The 23,412-nt window shown below is 60.8% G+C and overlaps 2 protein-coding genes across 2 annotated transcripts; both read left to right on the forward strand.

Annotated features, from left to right (window-relative positions):
* The first annotated feature begins 366 nt into the window (after positions 1–366).
* PLXNB3 (plexin B3) lies at positions 367–17,140 on the forward strand. Its single transcript, XM_087813502.1, has 36 exons — positions 367–434; positions 1,839–1,935; positions 4,031–5,074; positions 5,540–5,719; positions 6,315–6,443; positions 6,523–6,623; positions 7,163–7,295; positions 7,460–7,616; positions 7,705–7,813; positions 7,893–8,007; positions 8,195–8,320; positions 8,402–8,518; positions 8,827–8,920; positions 9,004–9,173; positions 9,402–9,553; positions 9,773–9,878; positions 10,658–10,788; positions 11,041–11,217; positions 11,325–11,514; positions 11,660–11,890; positions 11,975–12,136; positions 12,218–12,369; positions 12,532–12,632; positions 12,724–12,947; positions 13,112–13,290; positions 13,575–13,641; positions 13,947–14,274; positions 14,402–14,505; positions 14,594–14,687; positions 15,033–15,211; positions 15,356–15,516; positions 15,767–15,914; positions 16,131–16,195; positions 16,261–16,336; positions 16,457–16,531; positions 16,789–17,140. The coding sequence occupies exons 3-36, from the start codon at positions 4,040–4,042 to the stop codon at positions 16,891–16,893; spliced, it is 5,673 nt and encodes a 1,890-aa protein (XP_087669628.1). The 5' UTR covers positions 367–434; positions 1,839–1,935; positions 4,031–4,039; the 3' UTR covers positions 16,894–17,140.
* Positions 17,141–18,772: 1,632 nt separating this feature from the next.
* SRPK3 (SRSF protein kinase 3) lies at positions 18,773–23,384 on the forward strand. Its single transcript, XM_087813344.1, has 15 exons — positions 18,773–18,820; positions 18,895–19,025; positions 19,173–19,281; positions 19,411–19,498; positions 19,768–19,855; positions 20,329–20,435; positions 20,518–20,683; positions 20,793–20,816; positions 21,313–21,447; positions 21,537–21,776; positions 21,864–21,964; positions 22,404–22,511; positions 22,580–22,649; positions 22,729–22,821; positions 22,959–23,384. The coding sequence occupies exons 1-15, from the start codon at positions 18,795–18,797 to the stop codon at positions 23,141–23,143; spliced, it is 1,671 nt and encodes a 556-aa protein (XP_087669470.1). The 5' UTR covers positions 18,773–18,794; the 3' UTR covers positions 23,144–23,384.
* The last annotated feature ends 28 nt before the right edge of the window (positions 23,385–23,412 follow it).

A 23,412-nucleotide genomic window follows, 5' to 3' on the forward strand; every position in this document is an offset into this window, starting at 1 on the left:
TGGGCTTTTCTGGAAATGGGGCCTTATCTGTTGGGAAGTAGTTCTGCTTGAGACCCAGAAGACTCTTGAGGCATGTGGAAGTGAGCTTTGTCTCTGAACGGTGCCAGAAGCCTGGCACCCAGTAGGCACTTCATGGAAGGCTATGGAATGCTCCCCTGACCACTCCATGGGAGGGCACCTCCCTGCTCTCACCTGCTCCAGCCAGGTGCCTGCAGCCTGCCCTCCGGCCTGCCCACCAAAGCCAGCAGAGGGCAGCAGCACCCTGCCCTGCGCTGTCGGGCAAACGGGTGGAAGGGGAGGGGCTGGGCTGCCTGGCCAGCCAGGATGAGTTGGGTTGGGCTCTATTGCATTGTGGGGAGGGAGGCCAGGGCTACACAGAGAGGCACTTCTGGCACCCTCAGCTGCTCTTCAGCCTTTGCCGGGGGCCCACCCAGGTAGGTAAGAATCAGGGCAAGTGAGGGCAAGGGGTGCAGAGGTCTCTGGATTGGGGGGGCACCACCTCAGGGTGTGCTGGGACCTGGGAGAAGCCAGGGGTCCATAGGGTCAACTAACTCTGATCCGGCAAAGGCCTTCAGGGCCAGGCCCCAGCCCTGAGATAATACCTCCTGATGCCTAGGGGACAGCACTCCACCCCCACCACCCCCCAGGGTGGTCCTGGAGCTGGGAGGTAAGACTCAGAAGTTCTGCCCCTGAATGGAAGAGCTGGCGCTGCCAAGGGCAGGGCACAGGATAAGGGGGTGGCCCGCCTGCCTCCCTGCCCCCACAGCCACCCAACTGGCCCAGCCAGGTGGCAGCAAACCCTGCTGCTGCCACCTTGCCCTGAAGCCTGCTGCTGCTGCACACCATGGAAAAGGCAGAGACTCCAACCTGAGTGTACCTGCCCCTACATCATGGGGCAGAACTGTAGCTCTGATGGTTTGGTGTGCAGATGGTGCCCTGTGAGGGTGGCAAGGGAGCCAGCTGCTAGTGGACACTGCTTTCCCCACCCCATGCATGGAGGGGGGTCTAGGCCCTTCCTGGGATGGTGTTTCCTTGAGGAGGGGGAGGGGTACAGCCAGCAATCAGTTGCCATGCCTGAGGCTAAGGGTTGGGTTCCTGTGGGCCATACCTACCCACCCCTTCCTGTGTATTCTCTGCTGGCACTGTCCACTACCACCATGATCTACCTGGCATGACTTTGCCAGTCCTCGGAGGTGGGGCTGGACGGGGACAGCCCAATCATTTGCTCTCTGGCCAGTCTTATTCTGGGCCAAAGGGGTAGGGGGCGTTGGAGGAGAGTCTCCTAAACGGGTTGCCTTTGTCAGAGTCTCCCCTGCCCCCAGCCTGGACAAAGGCAGGCATTGAGGGCCAGGACTGGCACTTCAGCCAGGCACCAAGGCTACTAAGGCTGAGTCTGGCATTGGGGGGACTCGGCGCTCTGACCTTCCGTGGGGGCTCTGTGGCCTCCCTGTGCCATTGTGCACAAGGAGGAGCTCCCTGGCTGACACCAGAGGGATGGGGCTGGCTGTGTGGGTGTCATTTTTCTGGCTGGAGGAAACCCTGTGCCTTTGTCCCCAGATCCCAGGGGGTGTCTCTCTGAGGGTGGGGAGTGGCAGGGAGTCCCCTGGCCAGAACAGCCGGGGTGGGGGGAGAGTACCAGATAGTGGGTTCCTGGCCTCTGGACAGAAGGGACATTGTTGAGGTGGAGGCAGGGCTGCATTGGCCAGGCCACTATTGACAAAGCTGCCAGCTGTGGTGGAGCCCGGCCACTATACCCTTGCCCTCCCCCGCCAAGCCTCCCTCCTCCCCCAGGGCCAGTGTGAACGGGGCCAAGCCTCAACTGTCTCCCTCCCACTCAGGGCAATGCCTCCTACAGCAGTCTTGTGCCTGTCACCACTGCCCTGGGGCAGCTGAAGTGAGGAGACGTGTTTCCCTCTCCTGCTCTCCTTCTCCGTGGTGAGTGCCTGGGTCCCCAGTCCCCAGAGATGTCCTTGGGAGGGGCAGGGCAAGTAAAATAGTATAGGGGATCCTGGGTGTGGGGTTCCAATTGCTGCACCTCCTGGCCACAGTCCCTCTACCCCACCACCCGCATGCCACAGACACTGTCACTGATATCCCAGGTCTAGAGGAAATGGCCTTGTCTCTGAGCCAGGCCTGACCTTCCTGTCTGTGTTACTAAGATAAGGGGCTCTGCCTCACCACCATGCCTGCGAGCCCAGGAGTGCATCTCTGCTGGCAGGCACGGGGCACTGAAAGAGTGTGGGCCTCCTCCTGCCCTACCCATACGCAGTTACGTGGGATCCTAGCTCAGCTTAGGATCCAGCTGTCCCCTTCTCTGTGGCTCTGGGTTTGGGGTCAGGAGGAGAGAGGAGCAAGGCCTAGGGGCTCTGCCCTTTTGACATCTCTCTCTTTATCTCTCTTGCCTGGTCACCTAGGCAGCCAGCTAGGGCCATTGGGTAGGGGCTGCTGCTAATAGCCCCCCCCACTGGGAAGCAGGGCTCAGACTTGAGTACCCACCAGACCCATGGGAACTACGTCCAGTCTGGGCTCCAAATGGCTCCAAATGGGTGGGGAGTTGTGCCTATGCCTTCTCTGGGTAGGACGCCCTTCAAGCACTCTGCCCTTCCTCCCCAACTCCCCTCTCTTCAGTCAAGCTCTCTTCCTGGCTATCTTCTCATTCCCCTCTGTTCTTTCTCACCCCTCCACATCCACACTCGTGGCGCCAGCAGGGGACAGACTTCCTGTACCCTGTGTTGTTTCTTGGTGCCCTCCCCTCCCCCACACCTCACTCAGGCTGGCTCCCAGCTCTCCCCCAACTCCTGCTCTGACCAACTCGAAGCTCAGTTTGGGGCCCTCGCAGCCATCTATGGCATGACCTGTTCTCCTTGGCCCTGGCTTGTCCCTCCTCCTTGAGTTCTTTGGGGCAAGCTGGGGCAGTGTCCAGCTGCATCTCAGCTTGCATTCCTCCCACTGCCTCAGTTTCCCCCTGCTCTTTCTCCTCTCTCCAGCACTCTTTCTGCCCACTGGTGAGGGTCCCTCTTTGCCAATGGCCCAGGGCCAGTTTCCTTTCCCTGATGGGGTCTCCCTGCTCTTTTTTTAAAAACTTTTTTATAAATTGATTTCAGAGAGAGGAAGGGAGAGGGAGAGAGAGATAGAAACATCAGTGATGAGAGTCATTGATCAGCTGCCTCCTGCATGCCCCCCTGCTGGGGATCGAGCCTGCAACCAGGGCATGTGCCCTGACCGGGACTCGAACCAAGATCTGGATCATAGGTCGGCGTTCAACCACTGAGCCACGCCAGCCGAGCAGGGTCTCCCTGCTCTTGCTAACCCTCACACCTCTTACTCCCATGCCCTCTCGTCTGAGTGGCGGGCACAGGATCCCCTATGATGTGGTTTCCATCAGCCTTCCTTCTCCCATGTCCTCTTCCGGCTCTGGGCTCCTGCTCCCTTTCCCCATTGTCTGGGTGCTCCCCATTCCTCTGCCTCCCTTCCTCTCTCCCCATCACCACCTCCTCTGCCTTGCCCTCCTCTCCTCTTCTCCATGGTCTTTCCTCTCTCTGTCACAGCCCCCTGTCACTGAGTCCTTCTGTTCATGTTCTTCTGTCTTTACAAGATCTGTCTCCCTCCAACAATCTAAATGCATATAAAATAGAAGATAAAAGCAATTCTTTCGGGCACATGCATATGAACACCCCCCATCTCTTGGAAACTCTCTTTGTCCCTCTTCCTACCCTCTCTCTCCACCCCCCTTTCTCACTCACTCCCTCTATCTCCCTGTCTCTTTCTCTCTGCTCTCTTTGTCCCTCTCTTTGCTTCTCTCTTCCCTCTCTCTTTCTCTGTCCCTGCTTTCTGCCTCCCTCTCTCTGCCTTTCTGTCCTTCTCTCCCTCCCTTTTTATCTCTGTCTCTCTTCTCAGCTCTTCTCTGCCTCTGGTGCTCTTTCCCTACCCCTTCTTCTTCTGTTCCCCTTGCTGCTCGGACAGGCGCTGGCCAGGGGTGGGGAGGTGGTGCTCCCTCCCACTGGGCCTCAGGTGCTTGCCTCTCCCTCAGGCTCCTGTCATGGCTCCCTGGTCTCCCTTTGGCCCCCACCTGCTGCTCGTGCTGTTACTGCTGTGCCCACCGCTGCCCCTGACTCAGGCCCATCACTTCTCCGCACTCAACACTACCTTCAACCATTTGGCACTGGCGCCCGGCGGCGGCACACTCTACGTGGGTGCGGTGAACCGCCTTTTCCAGCTCAGCCCTGAGTTACAGCTCGAAGCTATGGCTGTCACCGGCCCTGTCTTCGACAGTCCGGACTGTGTGCCTTTCCGTGACCCGGCTGAGTGCCCGCAGGCCCGGCTCACTGACAACGCTAACCAGTTGCTGCTTGTGAGCAGCCGGGCCCAGGAGCTGGTGGCCTGCGGCCAGGTGAGGCAGGGTGTGTGCGAGAAGCGGCGCCTTGAAGACGTGTCCAAACTACTGTACCAGGCTGAGGACCCTGGTGATGGGCAGTTTGTGGCCGCCAATGCCCCAGGAGTGGCCACAGTGGGCTTGGTGGTGCCTGCACCAGGCCGGGACCTCCTGCTGGTGGCCAGAGGCCTGGCGGGCAAGCTGTCAGGAGGGGTGCCGCCCCTGACTGTGCGCCAACTGGCTGGGCCCCAGCCCTTCTCCAGCGAGGGCCTGGGCCGCCTCGTGGTGGGAGACTTCTCTGACTACAACAACAGCTACGTGGCGGCTTTTGCCAATGCCCACTCCGCCTACTTCGTCTTCCGCCGCCGTGGGGCCCGGGCACAGGCCGAGTACCGCTCCTATGTTGCCCGAGTCTGCCTGGGGGATGCCAATCTTTACTCCTATGTGGAGGTGCCCCTCAACTGCCACGGTCAGGGCCTCATCCAGGCTGCATTCCTTGCCCCCGGCACTTTGTTGGGGGCATTTGCTGCAGGCCCGAAGGGGACACAGGCAGCCCTATGTGCCTTTCCCCTGGCAGAGCTGGACGGGAGCATGGAGCAGGCCCGGCGCCTTTGCTACACAGCAGGCGGCCGGGGCCCCAGCGGCATGGAGGAAGCCACTGTGGAGTATGGCGTCACTTCACGCTGCGTCACCCTGCCCCCTGTAAGTGGCTGGGGCCCAAGCACCACATTTGTCTTCTCACCTCAGGCTTTGCCCACCATCTTTTGGAGGCAGCTCTGACCTCTTGCTGCCTCACCTGGCCTTGCCTGCCTTTCTGTCCTGGTCCCTCGTGGTCCTACAGCATCTCTCAGCCCAGGGCAGGGGCTGCTACATGTAGTCCCGGGCCAGGGGCAGCTGGATACTCTCATGTGACAATTACCAATAAGCTCTTGGTTAGAGGATGTCAAGGAGGGGCCGACTTGTTCTCCAAGTCTCCTAGCTGGTCTGTCTTTCTCCCTCTCTGCATTGTGAGCTTGTCTTGCCACGGGGCTCCCTGGCCCTGCCCTCCAGCCTGCCTCTCTCTCTTCTCACTGGCTACCTGGCTGTCCTCCTCTGACTAGCTCTGGGCCTGGGGAAGGTACCTTTTGCCTCTTGCAAAAACTGATTCTCCCCTCCCTGCCTGTCCAGGACTCCCCTGAGTCGTACCCCTGTGGCGATGAGCACACCCCCAGCCCCATTGCTGGCCGCCAGCCCCTGGAGGCCGGGCCTCTGCTGCAGCTCAGGCAGCCTATCAGCGCCATTGCAGCCCTCCAGGCAGATGGACACATGGTAGCCTTCCTGGGGGACACCCAGGGCCAGCTGCATAAGGTGAGGGCCTGACAGAGCAAGGGGGCTGCCATAGAGCCAACCTCTCAGCAATGTAGTCTCAACACTGCCAGGCTAGGCCCTGCGGCGGCTCAGGGAAGCCCTGGGTACCTTCCACCTCAGCTTGTGTCCTGGCTCGCTGGGTGCCGCCGGCTTGCTGTCTGACTCCCAGAGGCATGGGCTAGGATGACTGCCCAGGAGCCTCCCAGGCAGCTCCAACTTCTCCAACCAATAGTGGGAGCTAGCAGCAAAGGTGGATGAGGGTGGCATGGAGGTGGGATGGGCAGTGCCTGATCCTCAGAGCCAGCCTGGCCCCAGAAGTCTCCCCCAGGCAAACTCTTGCCTTCTCATGACCTGCTTGTCTCCCCATAGCTGCCTTCCTGCCCCTGGTGCCCGAGGGCTTCACCCAGGGTGGCCCTGCCACCCCAGCTGGGTGATGCTAGATGGAGGAGGCAACATGGTCAGGTTGGATGCCTCCATGGCTTGGGATCCCCAGTCAGGAAGAGAGCACATGCCCTGAACAGTCAGCCTGTGGCCAACTTCAGAGTGGGCCTTCGCTCAGCAGGCTGGCCCAGCCCTGTCCTTGCCGTCTCCCCAGGTTTTTCTCAACGGCTCCCAAAGCCAGGTGTACCACTCCCAGCAAGTGGGACCTCCAGGCTCAGCCATCAGCCCAGACCTGCTGGTGGACAGCAGCAACAGCCACCTCTACGTCCTGACTGCCCAGCAGGTGAGAGCTGTCCCAGGGGTCTGGGTACATGAAGCCTGAGTCCCCACACTCACTGCCTCTGTCCCTACTGTCCATCTAGGTGGACCGGGTACCCGTGGCAGCTTGCCCCCAGTTTCCTGACTGCACCAGCTGCCTCCTGGCCAGGGACCCACTCTGTGGCTGGTGCATCCTCCAGGGCAGGTGAGTGCAGGACCTACGCCCAGGTTGGGGCTGACAGGTGGTGCATGCCAGGAGACCAACACCTGGAAGCAGCTCTAGGCATGCCAGGAGGCCAGTTCAGCTCCCTGTGGTAAAGACTCGGGCCACTGCTGAGTTCCCCCATCCTGTTCCATCCCACAGAACCAGTAATCAGCAGCCCCTTCCCACCACTGCCAAACCTGTTCACTTCTCATTCTCCCAGCTCTACCCTAGGCCAGGCCTCTGTCACCACTTCCAGGTGTCCCTCTAGCCCATGCTCCATACGGAAGCCCCAGAAATCCCTACGGCACCCCTAAGTCAGGTGCACATGCCTTCCTTCTGTAGCACAGCCCCCTCTTACTGTAAAGACCAGAGTCCATGCATTGGCCACCAAGCCCTTCATGCTTGGCCCCTTCCTCTGTGAGCATAGTCTTTTCCCCTGCTTACTGCACTCCAGCTGGGTCATCCTTCCAACCCCCTTGCTGCCAGTCATCCAAATAGCCTGAAACCCACAGAGTGACCCAGTGGGCTCCTTCCCGCAGGTGTACCCGCAAAGGCCAGTGCGGGAGAGCAGACCAGCCTAACCAGTGGCTGTGGAGCTATGAGGAGGACAGCCGCTGCTTGGATGTCCAGAGCTTGCTGCCCACCCACCACCCCCGCCAAGAGCAGGGCCAGGTGAGGTTCCTGTCATCGCCTGTCTGTGGGGGGTGCCCCCAGGCTGTCCCTATCGTCCTCTCCTGCGGCCTGTGTTCTCACTTGCTTTGCTCTGGCTCCATCTCTTGGTGAGTTGGCCCCCCTAGAAGCCCTTGCTTGCTCTGTTTTCCTCACACATGCCCTAGGTCACCTTGTCTGTCCCCCGGCTGCCCACCCTGGCTATGGATGAATACTTCCATTGTGCGTTTGGAGACTATGACAGTTTGGCTCACGTGGAAGGGCCCCATGTGGCCTGTGTCACCCCTCCCCAAGACCAGCTGCCACTTAACCCTCCAGGCACAGGTGAGGGGCTGCTGGGGAAGGTGGCCGAGGCAGGAGCTGGAGGGGCAGGAGCCACATGACCTATTCTGCTCCCACCATGCCCTCTTAGACCACATCACCTTGTCCCTGGCCCTGATGTTTGAGGATGTGGCCATAGCTGTCACCAACTTCTCCTTCTATGACTGCAGTGCTGTCCAGGCCTTGGAGGTGGCTGCCCCGTGAGTGCTGGACCTGGCTGCTGGGTAAGGGTGGTGACCCCAGAGAGTGCCCAGCCTGAATAGCCCCTTGCCCCTCTAGGTGCCGTGCTTGTGTGAGCAGCTTCTGGCGATGCCACTGGTGCCCCCAGAGCAGCCGCTGTGTGTATGGAGAGCACTGCCCAGAGGGCGAGAGGACCATCTATAGCACCCAGGAGGTGCGTGGGCCCTCTCTGTTAGGCTCCCTTCAGTGCTCAACTCTCCATGGCTGCAGGGCTGCGACTGTGGGCCTCTGCTGGCCCAGCAGCCAGCCTGACACCTTCACTGCCATTGCAGACCCACCCCACCCTATGCTCTGCCCAAGCCCCTCAATTTTCAAAGGGCTAAGGGATCTTCTTTCCCCAGGTGGACGTCCAGGTGCGTGGCCCAAGGGTTTGTCCTCAGGTTGAGGGCCTAGCAGGTCCCCTCCTGGTGCCTGTGGGCTGGGAGAGCCGTTTGGTCCTGCGAGTTCAGAACCTTCAGCATTTCCGAGTAAGCAGTCTGGTGGGCAGAGGATGGGAATGGCGGGTGGGGGTTGACAATGTCCAGGGTCCTGACAGTGTCTACCCCCAGGGCCTGCCTGCCTCCTACCACTGCTGGCTGGAACTGCCCGGAGAACTACGGAAGCTGCCAGCCTCCCTGGAAGAGACGGCTGGGGATGCGGGCCTCATCTACTGCCAGGCCCAGCAGGTGAGCAGCCACGCCCCACAGCCTCACCTGCCATTGGATGCTTTCTACAGCCCTTAGATGCCTCACACCCCCTTGCCTCCCAGCTTGTCCCAGCCCTTCAGAGGCTTGCCCTCTATATCCCACTGTCATGAGGCCTGCTCTGTGCAGCAGGAATATGGTGCTCACAGCCTCTGCCCCAGGCCTGCAGTCTGGTGGGAGACGTGGGCCCTGAACAATGGCACCCATTCTGGGAGGAGTGTCCTAGAGGAAGCAAAGGTCAGAGGTGTCCTGAGTTGTTGGGCTAGGCCTGATCCACCCTCCACCCACAGTTCTACCCCTCCATGGCCCAGCGGGAGCTCCCGGTGCCCATCTACGTCACCCGGGGCGAGGGCCAGCGGCTGGACAATGCCCGTACTCTTTATGGTGAGCTTGGGGGTGGCAGGGAAAGCAGGACAGAGTGTGCAGCAAAGGGGAGGTGCATCAGTGTGCTGCCTGACCTTCCCTAGTGACCCTGTACGACTGTGCTGTGGGCCATCCCGACTGCAGCCACTGCCAGGCTGCCAACGGGAGCCTGGGCTGCCTGTGGTGCAGCCACAGCCAGCCTGCCTGTCTCTATGGGCCACTGTGTCCACCTGGGGCCGTGGAGTTGCTGTGTCCAACACCCAGCATTGACACAGTGAGCCCCCCCAGCCCCCCACCCTGGCTTCTACCCTCCACTCCTCCCCAATGACCCAGTCTCCCACCTCCTGCCCCACCCCCAGTCCCATCTGTCTTGCCGTACCCCTTACTGTCCTAGCTTCACTCAGGTCAGAGCCCTGCCTCTGGCTGGTCAGCTAGCCAGGCACTCCCCACTGCAGAGCAGGTGTGGCTTTGGGGATCCCATGGCCATCCTTCCCTGCTACAGATTAAGCCCCTGACTGGCCCCCCTGAGGGCGGCTTGGCCCTCACCATTCTGGGCTCCAACTTGGGCCGAGACTTTGCTGACGTGCAGGATGCTGTGAGCGTGGCTGGCCAGCCCTGCAGCCCGGACCCCTCTCTCTACCGCACCTCTGTCCGGTGAGGCCCTCAGGGACTGGCCACCCAGAGAGAAGGGAGGCTTGCAGCCAAGAAACGTGGGCCTGGGTCAGATGTGCCAACGGAGAGGAGGGGAGCTGGCAGTGAGAGGGGTGGAGGGGGCAGGCTTCCAGTAGTGGCTGGTGGGTTGCCCACAGCTCCCACCAGGGAAGGGCCCAGCCCATAAGGGCCCTGAGCAACTACCGGGCCTCTGCTCCCCAGGATTGTGTGTGTAACATCTCCTGCCCCCAAAGGCACCACAGGCCCAATCCAAGTGGCCATTAAGAGTCGGCCACCAGGCATCTCAACTCAGCACTTCACCTACCAGGTCAGTGCCCACCCTGAGATGATCTTAGTAGGAGGGAGGGGCAGAAAGGCACAGACACCTAGATGAGGATTTCAAACTTGACCCAAGCGTAGCCAGAACACTGCATGTCCAGTAGGGAAGCTACATGATCTGAGTGGAGGACGGGCTGAGAGCAGTAGCGGCACAGTGAAGACACTGCTGGCAGCAGCTGTCCAAGAGGGAGGCGGGCAGCAGAAGCAATAGTACAGAGGGTAGGTGGCCAGTCTGACTCTAGGAGCTGTTGGAACTTGCTGCAGGCCTAGCTGCCTGCGGGCATGGGGATGGGGGAGAGCAGGTGATACCTTCAGGCACTAGCCTGAGCCTTAGGCGCCTGCTGGGGCCATTTGGGGAGCCAAAAAGCCCAGGGCAGGAGCAGTGGGGGCTGGGGCAGGTTAGCATTGGATTAACATCTGCTTGGTGCATGCAGCACCCCAAGGAGGCAATTGGATCTCAGGGTTTACAGCTCGGGGGGCTTGGGTGGTGCAAGGGATGGCAGAGGAGGCCCTCTGGGAAGGACAGACACAGTAAGGGGAGAAGAGCCCCCCTCTATAGGGCAGGGAAGCTGAGAGGAGAGCTGTGGGACTACGGAAGCTGAGCATAGGGCTTCCAGAAGGTGAGTGCAGTCAGCTGTAGCCCAGGAGACAGAGCTGAGAAGTGGGCCAGCACCTCACAACCCAGGGGCTTGGGGGCTGGAGCTGAGGTGAGGAAGTGCCAGGCTAGGCCAGGCTGCCATGCCAGTCCCAGCCTATTCTGCACCCCAGGACCCCATCTTGCTGAGCCTGAGTCCCCAGTGGGGTCCCCAGGCAGGGGGCACCCAGCTCACCATCCATGGGCAACATCTCCAGACAGGAGGCAACATAAGCGCCTTTGTGGGCAGCCAATCCTGTCCTATGTGAGTATCTCTCCTCCCCATTCTAGCTTGGCTGCTGTCAGCTGGGAACACTCCTTGTGAGTCTCAGTAACCCCTTTTGTACAGCACAGGGGGTTGACTTAGGGCTCCCCAAGGTCCCCATGAAAGACCAAGAGAAATGGTCACTGAGACCACCCCTGGTGGGCTCTGCCCTAGAGGGAGGCAAAGTGGGGCTCTTGTGGGGTGGCCAGGCTGAGGCTAGAGTCCAAGATGCCAGACCCCTCTCCCCTACAGCCAGGAGCCAGTATGTCCTGAGGCCATTGTGTGCCACACCATGCCTCAGGCTGGGCCAGGAGAAGCTGTGGTTCGCGTGGTCTTTGGCCATGCCCAGCGCACACTGCTGGCCAGCCCTTTCCGCTACACCGCCAACCCCCAGCTCATGGCAGCAGAGCCCAGCGTCAGCTTTCGAGGGTGAGGACCTGGTCCACCGGGGCAACCTGGGAGGCCAGAGGTGGGGAGGCAAGGCTGAGCTGGGCTGTCCACTGCCCCCACCCCTGCTGACTACTATCCTGGCACAGGGGCGGGCGGCTGATCCGAGTCAGGGGCAAGGACCTGGATGTGGTGCAGTGGCCCCTGCTGTCTGTGTGGCTGGAGGCCACGGCAGAGATGCAGGCTGCGGGGCCTCAGCCCCAGGACCTGAAGAGGAGCTGTGGGGCCCCTGTTACAGCCCCACAAGCTTGTGTCCAGCTTGAGGGGGGTTTGCAGCAGGTGAGCACCCACCAGCAGTCACCGGGGCTGCCATGGGGCCATGCCCAGTGAAGAGGGCAGGGAGGGCCACCATGTTCCTGGGAATGATCAGGGAAACCCCAGCCCCCGCTCACCCCACCTTGTCCTGGCCCCGACTTCTTCGCAGTGCTCCACCGTCTGCTCCATCAACTCTTCCAGCCTCCTCCTGTGCCAGAGCCCTGCCGTGCCAGATGGAACGCGCCCTCGGCGGGTCTTCTTCACCCTAGACAATGTGCACGTGGACTTTGCCAATGCCAGCGGGGGCCAGGACTTTCTGTACCAGCCCAACCCCCGGCTAGCCCCCCTCAGCCGCGAGGGGCCTGCCCGCCTCAAGCCAGGCAACGTCCTGGATGTGGAGGTGAGGGCTTCTGCCACCATTGCTGCACAAGGGCTGTGGGCGCAGGCTGGGTAGCCTAGCTCAGGCCCCTTGTCTGTCTCCCAGGGCGAGGGCCTTAACCTGGGGATCAGCAAGGAGGAGGTGCGTGTGCATATTGGCAACGGCGAGTGCCTGGTAAAGACGCTCACACTCACCCACCTGTACTGTGAGCCACCCCCGCGGGTCCCACAGCCTGCCAACGGCTCCAGCACACTGCTGCAGTTTGTGGTAAGGCTGGGCCCTGGGTGCAGGGGTAGATGGCCAGTGGAGCACTGAAGGCCCTCGCTCAGGAGCCCTGCCTGCCCCCAGGTGCAGATGGGCAACCTGAGGCTGGCCCTGGGCCCTGTCCAGTACGAGGCTGAGCCTGCACCATCTGCTTTCCCAGTGGAGGCCCAGGTAGGCCTGGGCATGGGCGCTGCTGTGCTGACCGCCGCCGTGCTCCTCCTCACTCTCATGTACAGGTGAGGGGCCCTCCCCACCATGTGTGCACCTGCACAAACTTCCCTCTTCACTTTTGGAAAGGGCACCCCATGGCAGGCCTCCAAGCAGGCAGCTATCCTAGCTTGGCGGCCCAGCCCAGGCAGGCCTGGGCCTGTGGCTAACACCTGGTCCCTGGGCTGCAGGCACAAGAGTAAGCAGGCCCTGCGGGACTATCAGAAGGTTCTGGTGCAGTTGGAGAACTTGGAGACTGGTGTGGGCGACCAGTGCCGCAAGGAGTTCACAGGTGGGGAGGGGGCAGTGGGAGGGGGCACAGGGGAGGGGGCAGAGGGCCCACTAGGGCCTGAGCCCACACCTTGGTGGCTCCCGGTCTGCAGACCTGATGACAGAGATGACTGACCTCAGCAGCGACCTGGAGGCCAGCGGGATCCCCTTCCTGGACTACCGCACGTACACCGAGCGTGTCTTCTTCCCAGGGCACTGCGGCTGCCCGCTGCAGCCCGTGTTCGAAGGGCCTGGGGAAGAGGGCCGCCGTGCCCCCGTGCGACAGGGCCTCACGCAACTCTCCAATCTGCTCAACAGCAAGCTTTTTCTCCTCACAGTGAGGGCCACGTGGGCGGGCAGGGGATCTCATAGGGGGGCACGGAGGTGGGGCTGGGCACAGGCTAGGCTGGGCTGGGTGGTGGGTATAGGCACAAAGGTGGGAGGAAGCATAAGGCATGGGGCGTCCCAGAGTGAGCAACAGTTTCCCCCACCATCACCTAGCTCATCCACACACTGGAGGAGCAGCCCAGTTTCTCCCAGCGGGACCGCTGCCACGTGGCTTCACTGCTGTCTCTGGCCTTGCACAGCAAGCTCGAGTATCTGACTGACATCATGAGGACGCTGCTTGGTGACTTAGCTGCCCATTACGTGCACAAGAACCCCAAGCTCATGCTTCGAAGGTTGGCTTTGGCCTGACCTTGGTCTTAGCAGCAGGGGTGGTGGCTCCCTGCTCCCTAAGTTCCCCCCTACCTTGCTCTGTCCTGGGGTTGGCAGGGCCAGGAGTCCCCAGGAGGTGGGCTAGGACAGAAGCCACTGGTAGGGAAGTAATTAGGCACCCTCACCAGGGACCTAGGTACAAAGGACTGACAGGTGGAAAAACTGCATTGCCTTCATTGCCCACCTCAGACCAGGGACAGGGTGGCCCTGCAGCGCCCATCTCTAACCTGAGGCCTGTTCCTTGCAGAACGGAAACCATGGTGGAGAAGCTGCTCACTAACTGGCTGTCCATCTGTCTCTACACCTTCCTGAGGGTGAGGGGGCCCTGGATGGCACCTTCCCCTCTTGCTCCATTGAGGGACTGCCACCTGTGACCTCATTAACTTGCACCCAAATTCCCTCAGGGGCCTCAGGGCTTGAAGGCACAGCAGTGGGGAGGGGGTTGGAAAGGGAAGGGCTTTGAACTTTTTCCTGGGCTGGATGTGAGGCAGGAGCCAGCTGTCATTTTCCACCCTCACTTTGTGCAGCTGGCTGCCCCTCTCCAACCCCACCAAGCCCTGTGAGCTTTGCACAGTCTGCCAATCCCCTGGCCAATGCTGGCCCATCCTAATGGTTGCAGGAGGTGGCTGGTGAGTCGCTGTATATGCTTCTCCGGGCTATCCAGTACCAGGTGGATAAGGGTCCTGTGGACGCTGTGACAGGCAAGGCAAAAAGGACCCTGAATGACAGTCGCCTGCTTCGGGAAGATGTGGAGTTCCGTCCCTTAACATTAATGGTGCTTGTGGGCCCTGGGGCTGGAGGAGCCGCAGGGAGCAGTGCAGCGCAGCACGTGCCCGCCCGGGTGCTCGACACAGACACCATCACACAGGTCAAGGAGAAGGTGTTGGACCAAGTCTACAAGGGTACCCCCTTCTCCCAGAGGCCCTCTGTGCACACCCTGGACCTTGGTGAGAGAGCTTGTTTGCCTTCCCCTCCTGGGTCTGTTCTACCTAAAGAGGCTCAGCTCTGCCTTGCTCTGAACGGCAGACTTGAGGAAAGGGCTGGAGGCTGATTGGCTTCCCTGGGTCCCCCCAGAGTGGCGCTCGGGCCTGGCTGGTCACCTAACCCTGTCAGATGAGGACCTGACCTCAGTGACCCAGAATCACTGGAAGAGACTCAACACCCTGCAGCACTACAAGGTTCGGGGTGGGCACAGGCTGGGGAGCAGGTCTCCTACCTCTAGATATGCCAGAGAAGGAGCCCAGCCACTTCTCCCCTCCTGTCCAGGTCCCAGATGGGGCCACAGTGAGGCTCATCCCCCAGCTGCACAACGGAGGCGCCATCTCCCAGAACCTGGCCCAGAGCTGCCCCTCTGGGGAGAGTGAGTCCCGAAACCCAGGCATGCCCATCTGCCCCAGGGAGCTTGAGGCGGGCAGGCAGGAGTCCTGGTCATGCCTTCACCTGGGCCTCCCCACACCTTGCCAGCAGGCCAGCCAAAGCTCCAGGCTGAGCATAAGGCCTGGGGCAGATGAGGGCAATGATGAGTCCTGGTCAGGTAGCTCCAGGGCTATGGGGTGTTGGGCTGAGGAAGCCCCAGGGCTGCCACCCTCCTTTCCACACTGCTACCCTCTGCTTCCCTAGGTTCCTCCCACCCTGTACCACCTTGCCAAGTGGGGTGGGGTGGGCAGCAGGGACATAGGACTGAGGCCCACACATGTGTCCTCAGGCATCCCCATGCTGGAGGATGGCGAGGAGGGTGGGGTCCGCCTCTGGCACCTGGTGAAGGGCACCGAAGAGCCAGAAGGGAACAAGGTACGGCGCAGCAGCCTGCGGGAGCGGGAGCGGGAGCGGACACGGGCCAAAGCCATCCCAGAAATCTACCTCACCCGCCTACTCTCCATGAAGGTCAGTGCAGCTGAGGAGCTGGGCTCCAGGGGAACCAAGTGACAGGAAGGCTCACCAAGGGGCCCCTGACTGAGCTGGGGAAAAGACATGTTCCTGAGGCTCCTGGGGCCCCATACTCACTGACAGAACCCACTGCCCTTCCAGGGCACACTGCAGAAGTTCGTGGATGACACCTTCCAGGCCATCCTCAGCGTGAACCGGCCCGTGCCCATCGCTGTCAAGTACCTGTTTGACTTCCTGGATGAGCTGGCAGAGAAGCATGGCATCGAGGACCCAGAGACCTTGCACATCTGGAAGACTAACAGGTACCCTGCCTGCTGCCCCCCATCCCTGTGCAGATGGGACATGGCGTCCCAGAGGGACAAAGTCATTGCCATGGTGAGGGCAGCAGGACCTGAACAGGAACCCAGGCTTGGAGGCATCCGGCTGGGTTTCTGGCCACCCACAGCATGAACTCGCAGGACAGCTCCCCGTGGGACTCAGGGCTGGGGCCCAGGCTGCTGATATGCGCTAGACTAGCCATGCCTCACACCCATGGCCGGCCTGTGTCTCCAGCCTGCTGTTGCGTTTCTGGGTGAACACTCTGAAGAACCCACAGCTCATCTTTGACGTACGGGTGTCAGACAACGTGGATGCCATCCTTGCTGTCATTGCCCAGACCTTCATAGACTCCTGTACTCTCTCAGAGCATAAAGTGGGCCGGGTGAGAGCAGAGCCAGCTGTGGTCACATTCAGGGAGTTGAAGAAAAAGGGCTCGTGGGGGAAACCATGGGGGTTGGGTGCAGAGCCCTCGGTGGGGCTGGGGCTGATGGCGCATAATGGGGGCCAGGGGGAGGAGGCATTGGTGGCTCAGTCAGGGTGATAGGGCCAGAGCCCTGCCACCTCCCCATTCACACCCACCCACCCCTACCCGGAGCAGGATTCCCCGGTGAACAAACTGCTCTACGCCCGGGAGATCCCTCGCTACAAGCAGATGGTGGAGAGGTAGGTGTCAGGGTGCACGGCTGGGGGTGGAGGCTGCTTTCCCCTAACTGTGTCCCCTCCTCCAGATACTACTCTGTCATTCGCCAGAGCTCTCCAGCAAGCTACCAGGAGATGAATTCAGCTCTGGCCGAGCTCTCGGGGGTGAGGCATAACCCAGGGGCACACCCCTCCATATTTGGGGGACAGGGTGGAGGAGGAGGCTTGGGGCTTGAGGCCCAGGCTAGTGCCTCACCACCACCCCTGAAATGTGCTGCCCCCCAGAACTACACCTCTGCTCCCCACTGTCTGGAAGCTCTGCAAGAACTCTATAACCACATCCACAGGTATTATGACCAGGTGAGGCCAGGACTCTCCAGGAGGAGAGGCACCCCCCTGGGGGCGGAGGTGTCCAGCCCCCCCCCCCCACAGGCAGACGAGAGGAGGGGCCCAGGTTAAGAAGGGGCTTGGCTTCTGTTTAGATTCCCCAAGGAGGCCCCGGGCAACCCCTGCTGGATACCCCAGCCACTGCTGAGATACAAGCAGGGCTGGCTAGCACTGGGTCAGTGGGCAGAAGGCTGAGGGCTCATGCAGGGTGTCCTCCTTTGCCCTGACAGATCATCAACGCCTTGGAGGAGGACCCTGTGGGCCAGAAGATGCAGCTGGCCTGCCGCCTGCAGCAGATCGCTGCCCTGGTGGAGAACAAGGTGACTGACCTGTGAGCTCAGGCCACATGTGAACCTGAGGCCCATCAGCTTGGAGAGCAGTGAGCAGGACCCATCACCACAGTGCCTTATGACCCCTGGATCAAGCCAGCAACAGAGAGTGGGGAGGTGGGGGTCCCTGCAACCTCCCCTCACCCTTCCCCTCTGCCCCAGGCTTTTTTCTAATTTATAGAAATCTTTCCCCCTCCCCCTCATTATATTTATTTGCTTGCTGGAAAATTGCATCTGGAAATAAAATCTCTCTTTTTAGAAAAAGCCAATCTCCAGCTCTTTCCTTCCCCTGCAGTCTACATAGCCCTCTCCTCAGCACCATGGCTGTGACTTCTGTTGCCTGAGAAAAAGAGGGGTCACTGGGCATCCCCAGGCCTTGCTCTCCTCCCTCCCTTTGCTTCTACAGCTCCCTGCAGGAAAGGTGCCCTTGTCCTCCTGCCCCCATCTATGCCTACCCTGCCCTACCAATTCTTTTCTGGCACAGGGACACAGGACCAAGTGTTTCCCATCTTGGGCTAACCACAATCACTGTTAAGACCCCCTGTTTCATTCTAACTTCTCAACAGTCCCCAACTGGCCTCCCACCTCCATTCTTGCCCCCTCCATTCCCTCCTGGGAGCAGCCAGTATGATCCCTCTAAAGAGTAAAAGTGCCCATCAGCCTCTGCCAGAACCCCATACTTGGCCAGCCAAGGCCTGCCCTCCTCTCCCTGACCCCCAGCCACTCTGTGGCAGGCCAGCCATGGAGGTCGCCAGCCCAGGAGGTTTCCAGTCCATCCTGCTGCCGGATTTATCCCAACCAGGCCCTTTGCCGCCCTGGAGGCTTACCCTTCCACCCCCTTTCTGGGGACCCAATTCTTCCTGATCCCTTGGATGCAGCTCCAAGGTCACAAGCTCTGCCTGGCCTAAACATCCCTTTGTCACCAGCCCACTAGAGCTGTGGGTTTGTTTGCTCCCCAATAGAAGAGGACCCCTGAGGGCAAGGCCAGTGTGGACAGCTCCCTGTGGCTCCCACTTGGGCACATGGTACATGTTGGTGGAGACAATGAGCAGGGCAGGGAATGGCAGGTCTGAAACAGAGCTGGGGAGGAGACTGCACAGCATCTCAGTGCCAGAGTCCTGGCTGGACAGGTTCCCAGGCTTCCATTTAGCCAGCACCTCTGATGGGAGGAATGAGTTGCCTTCAGCTCATGTCCCTGACTTGCTACCCCAGGGCCCTCAGTGACCCACATTCAGGAAAAGGAGGACACCAGGCTCCCACCTGTCTCAGGGGTCAATGAGGTACAGGAAAAGTGGGAATCTAACTGCAGGGAATGGGGTTCCCATGGGAATATGAGGGGTCACCTCTGGGAAAGCTCCTACAAGGGCCAGGTGGGAAGCCAGAGAATGTCTGAAAACAGTCAACAGTGCTCTAGGCACAGAGATGGGGTGGGGGAGGTGGGAAGTGGGAGTTATTCTTGGCCTGAGGACTGGGGTGCCATATCCACAGCATCCTTACCTGGCTGTTCCCCTCAGCTGGCTCTGGAGTTCAAGAATTCAGCCTGGGGTCCAGTCGCCATGTCCCCACGTGGGTAACCTCCTTGATCCTGAGGTGTCTGTGGGCTGCTCAGTATGGAGGCTGAGTCACACCCTGTCCTGGAGGTGGCCCCCTCTACCAGCCCTGGGCAGCAGCAGAGGGCTCATCCTGGGGGTCGGGCTCTCCCTGGCCACTGTCGCAGCACTGCCCCCTCCTCGCTGCATACCTTGCCCACAGCTGAGCAGCTGGGAGGCTATTTATAAAGGCGGGTGAGATCAGCGGCCGAGGCTATAAATTCGCAGGCTGAGACCAGGCTCCACAGGAGCAGCAGCAGGCCAGGCTCCACAGGAGCAGCAGCCCGGGGCACCGGAGCTGTGGGCCTCAAGGCCAGGATGAGCGCCAGCACGGGTGGCAGCAGGTAGGGCTTGGCCCAGGCGCCTGGGGGGGCGGTTGGCACCTCAGGAGCTCACTGCCTGCCCACCCCACTCGCAGCTCACAGGCCTCCTGCGGGCCTGAGTCCTCAGGCTCTGAACTAGCACCCACTGCACCCACACCTCGGATGCTGCAGGGGCTGCTGGGCTCCGATGACGAGGAGCAGGAAGACCCCAAGGACTACTGCAAGGGTGAGGTCTGGCCTGGGGCACAGGTGGCCAGGTACCGGCGTAGGGGGTGGGACAACCCAGGAGAAAGGGTGCTGGCACCAGCCCACGTAGGCCAGGGGGCCAGAAGGGTGACATCCCCTACAAAGAGCTATGGGCTCCCTTCCCCAGGCGGCTACTACCCTGTGAAGATCGGAGACCTATTCAATGGGCGGTACCACGTGGTACGCAAGCTGGGCTGGGGCCACTTCTCCACCGTCTGGCTCTGCTGGGACATCCAGTGAGTGTCCCCTTTGCCCCTGGGTCCCAGTGCCAGCTGGGATCCTGCCTCTGGGCTTGGTTGGGGCCACCATGATGTCCCCATGGGTCTGGCTGTGGCTGGCAGCCAACACGGGTCTTGGCACTACAGGCGCAAGCGCTTTGTGGCCCTGAAAGTGGTGAAGAGCGCAGGGCATTACACGGAGACAGCTGTGGATGAGATCAAGCTCCTGAAATGTGTGAGAGACCTCCCCTACCAACTCCCAGCTCCCTGCGAGCTGCCCGGGGCCTAGCAATGTGGGTGCAAGGCCTGCCGGGGCTCCTGGGGTAGGGCAGGACTCCCAGAGGGGCACGCTCCAGCTGGCTCTACCCAAGTGGGAGGACCTAGAGGAGCTGGCAAGGGAGGGGCCACCAGCTTGGTCAGAATGGGAGAGGGGCCCGCTGCTACTGGGAGCAACTGGTGAGGGGCAGGTTGGAGCCACCCACGGCAGCTTGGTTTTTGCTCCAGGTCCGAGACAGTGACCCCAGTGACCCCAAAAGAGAGACCATTGTCCAGCTCATCGATGACTTCAGGATCTCAGGGGTTAATGGAGTCCGTATCCTTTGTAGGCTGTGGCAGTGCAGGGGCCAGCTTGTGCCTTCCCAGCTACTAGGGCCTCAGTTTGCAAATCTGCATGATGGGGGTTTATGCCTTCCAGTGACACTTCTTAGAAATACTCTTATTACTTTTTCATGTGGGGGAGTGCATAACTAAGCAGGTTGCTGAGTTATCCCCAAATAGCAGGGGCCGCCTCTCTGGCACACCTGGGCATAGGAGTGAGGCTTGTCTAAGAGGCCTCTGTGTCTGCTCAAGTGCCTTCTCCCTAGGATGACCACAGAATGTACCATCCCAACTGGCACACCTGAGTATGACAGGGACACTATGACACTGGAATGGTGGTGATCACCAGGACTGCCCAGGCCCAGCTCTGCACTGCCTGAGCCTCATTGCTCCCAATCCCAGCTGAGGGTGAGCAAGACCTGTGTCCCAGCTGTGTGCCTGCCAGCCATCCTTCACTCCCAGTCCCAGATGTGTGCATGGTGCTGGAGGTCCTGGGCCACCAGCTCCTTAAGTGGATCATCAAGTCCAACTACCAGGGCCTGCCTGTGCCCTGCGTGAAGAGCATTGTGAAACAGGTGAGCATCCCGGGCCCCGTGTGAACAGCATTGGGAGGCAGCCTGGGCAGGGCTGGCAGAGCTCAGGAATGGCTGTCCCCAGGTGCTACATGGCCTGGACTACCTCCACACCAAGTGCAAGATCATCCACACAGACATCAAGCCCGAGAACATCCTGCTGTGTGTGGGTGACACCTATATCAGGCGCCTGGCTGCTGAAGCCACAGAGTGGCAGCAATCAGGGGCACTGCCTCCATCCCGCTCCACAGGTACAAGAGCCCGTGTGAGGCTAGGGCTGGGCCTGTGGGCCTCAGCCCCTACCTGAGTCTGTTCCTTTCTCCACCCACCCCCCACCTACATGCCCCTCCTGCCACCCAGTGAGCACTGCCCCCCAGGAGGTCTCGGTAAGTTGGGGCACCCCTCTTTTCCTGTGCCTCATTTCCCCACGTCCTCAAAGCTTGTCTCCTCAGCCTCCCCGCCCTCCCCAGCACTCCCGCAGTGGCATTTCCAAAAAGCTAATGGCTCAGATGAGGGTGACACACAGGGTGGATCACATGCCCCAAACTGCCTACCACCATGCTCACCATTGCCTCAGGGGAAATACATCACATCTTGGGTCAGGAGGGGCCAAGGCTGCCCCCAAAGGAGGCAGGCACACAGTCAAGAGGCAGGCCCATCAGTTCCTCCTCAACCTTGAGCTTTGAGGAGTGAAGGCAGGAGGGAAGGCAGAAGATGGGCAAGAGGCTGGTGTCAAGGGGTGGGATGGAGGGAGGTTGTGCCACATTCTTATGTCCATGGGAGCCCTGGAGCCTGAAGGTCTTGTCCCCTGTGGGGCATGTGGGCCACAGACAGAGGCCTGGGCTGGTCAAGGGACGGGTGACAGGAACCCTGCTCTAACGGCAGCCGGGTAAGCTGTCGAAAAACAAGAAGAAGAAGATGAGGCGCAAAAGGAAACAGCAGAGGTGGCTGCTGGAAGAGCGGCTGCGTGACCTGCAAAGGCTAGAGGCCTTGGAGGCGGCGGCCCAAGCCGAGGGTGAGCTGAAGGGGCTGGAGAGGCCCAGGGGCTGCCAAGCATGGCCGCCAGGTTGTCTGCTCACAGACCACCTCTGCCCATCTCCCCAGACTCTGGCTCAAGACTAGAGGGGGGCAGTGGCTCCACCTCTTCTTCTGGCTGCCACCCTGGGGGGGCCAGAGCCGGCCCCTCCCCAGCTTCCTCCTCCCCGGCCCCGGGTGGCAACCGCAGCCTCAGCCCAGGCTCCCAGACCTCAGGCTTCTCCGGCTCCCTTTTCTCTCCTGCCTCGTGCTCCATCCTCTCAGGCTCATCCAACCAGCGGGAGACTGGGGGCCTACTGTCACCCAGCAGTAAGTTGGGCAAGGGCAGCAGGTGGCGGGCAGGTAGGGTGGGAGGGGCGAGGCCAGCTCAGCCTCTCCCTTCTCTTCCTTCCTCAGCACCATCTGGTGCCTCGAACCTCCTGGTGAACCCCCTAGAACCTCAAAATGCAGACAAGATCAAGATCAAGATCGCAGACCTGGGCAACGCCTGCTGGGTGGTATGAGCATGCCTTGGAGAGCAGAACTAGGTGCCCTGCCATGAGGGTAGAGGCACAGGCCCACTCCTGGGGAGCCCCACTTGGGCCTGTGGGGTACTTGATCATTTGTTCAGCAAGGGCTCACCCAGCAATACACTTGACCAGACCCCACAGCCTGCCTGGCACAGCAGACCCAGGGCAGAGCCCATAGGTCCATTCCAGGCAGCAGAACTGGGCTCATGGCAAGGGGCCGAGGGCAGGGTGGGGCACTGGGAAGGGGCCAACCTCTACCTCAGATCACCTGGCCAGTTCCTCCTGGGAGTTGGGGACCCTGAGGCTCACAGACCTGGGCAAAAAGCCCCACTGAGCTCTTTGGGTGCATGGCCCAGAAGAGGTGGGAGACCGGTGGGGCAGGCCAGCTGTGGTCTCAGCTCCTCCCCAGGGCTCCCCTTGTCTCCAGCACAAGCACTTCACTGAGGACATACAGACGCGGCAGTACCGGGCCCTGGAGGTGCTGATTGGTGCCGAGTATGGGCCCCCAGCCGACATCTGGAGCACGGCATGCATGGTAGGCCTGGGCTGCCCCCACCAGGGGTCAGCCTGCTGGCCAGCAGCTTCAACCTCTTCCCCTTTCAGGCCTTTGAGTTAGCCACTGGTGACTACCTGTTCGAGCCCCACTCTGGAGAAGACTATAGCCGTGATGAGGGTAGGGGAGGCATGCCCTGGGCTCGGCCTTGGGGCCTCGGGGCCTCGCAGCTGCCTCCCAGCCTCATCTCTGTCCACAGACCATATCGCCCACATTGTGGAGCTCCTGGGAGACATCCCCCCAGCCTTTGCGCTCTCAGGCCGCTACTCCCGGGAGTTCTTCAACCGGAGAGGTGGGGCTGAACAGACTCAAGCTACCTGGGTGCAGAGGGTGGGACAGGAACCTTGGGTTCTAAAAGAGGGGAGCACAGGCTCCAGAGCCAAAAGCGATGCTGGCAGAGCCTAACCTGAGTCCTGCTGTCCACTGCAGGAGAGCTGAGGCACATCCACAACCTCAAGCGCTGGGGCCTATACGAGGTGCTCATGGAGAAGTATGAGTGGCCCCTGGAGCAGGCCACGCAGTTCAGTGCCTTCCTGCTGCCCATGATGGAGTACATCCCTGAAAAGCGGGCCAGTGCAGCTGACTGCCTCCAGCACCCTTGGCTCAATCCCTAGGCCCTGCCAGCTCCTGCCCCAACCCTCACCTCTCAGTGCCTTCAGGGAAAGCGAGACAACTCCTGCCACCCTACTGGAGCTACCCTCTCCTACCCTGTGGGTGCAAGCTCTCATACACCCCCATGGCAGAGTAGACAGATGCTGGGGCCAGGCCCACCTTTGAGAATTTGTTCTACCCCTGACCCTCACAGGGGGCCCTATGAGTGAGAATTGTGCGTATTTCTTTTCTTAATAAAGTGTGAACTGAAACACCAGCGTCCTGGAGTGAC

This window comes from Miniopterus natalensis, chromosome X (genome assembly GCF_054644295.1).
Source record: "Miniopterus natalensis isolate mMinNat1 chromosome X, mMinNat1.hap1, whole genome shotgun sequence".
Lineage (NCBI taxonomy): Eukaryota > Metazoa > Chordata > Mammalia > Chiroptera > Miniopteridae > Miniopterus > Miniopterus natalensis.

Bases quoted from the DNA above. Each gene is read 5' to 3' on its own strand.
- PLXNB3 (XM_087813502.1), top strand. From the start codon at position 4,040: ATGGCTCCCTGGTCTCCCTTTGGCCCCCACCTGCTGCTCGTGCTGTTA. The intron at 5,075-5,539 runs GTAAGTGGCTGG...CTGCCTGTCCAG, and splicing joins GCTGCGTCACCCTGCCCCCT to GACTCCCCTGAGTCGTACCC. The intron at 14,688-15,032 runs GTGAGTCCCGAA...ATGTGTCCTCAG, and splicing joins GAGCTGCCCCTCTGGGGAGA to GCATCCCCATGCTGGAGGAT.
- SRPK3 (XM_087813344.1), top strand. From the start codon at position 18,795: ATGAGCGCCAGCACGGGTGGCAGCAG. The intron at 19,499-19,767 runs GTGAGAGACCTC...TTTTTGCTCCAG, and splicing joins AGATCAAGCTCCTGAAATGT to GTCCGAGACAGTGACCCCAG. The intron at 20,436-20,517 runs GTGAGCATCCCG...GGCTGTCCCCAG, and splicing joins TGAAGAGCATTGTGAAACAG to GTGCTACATGGCCTGGACTA.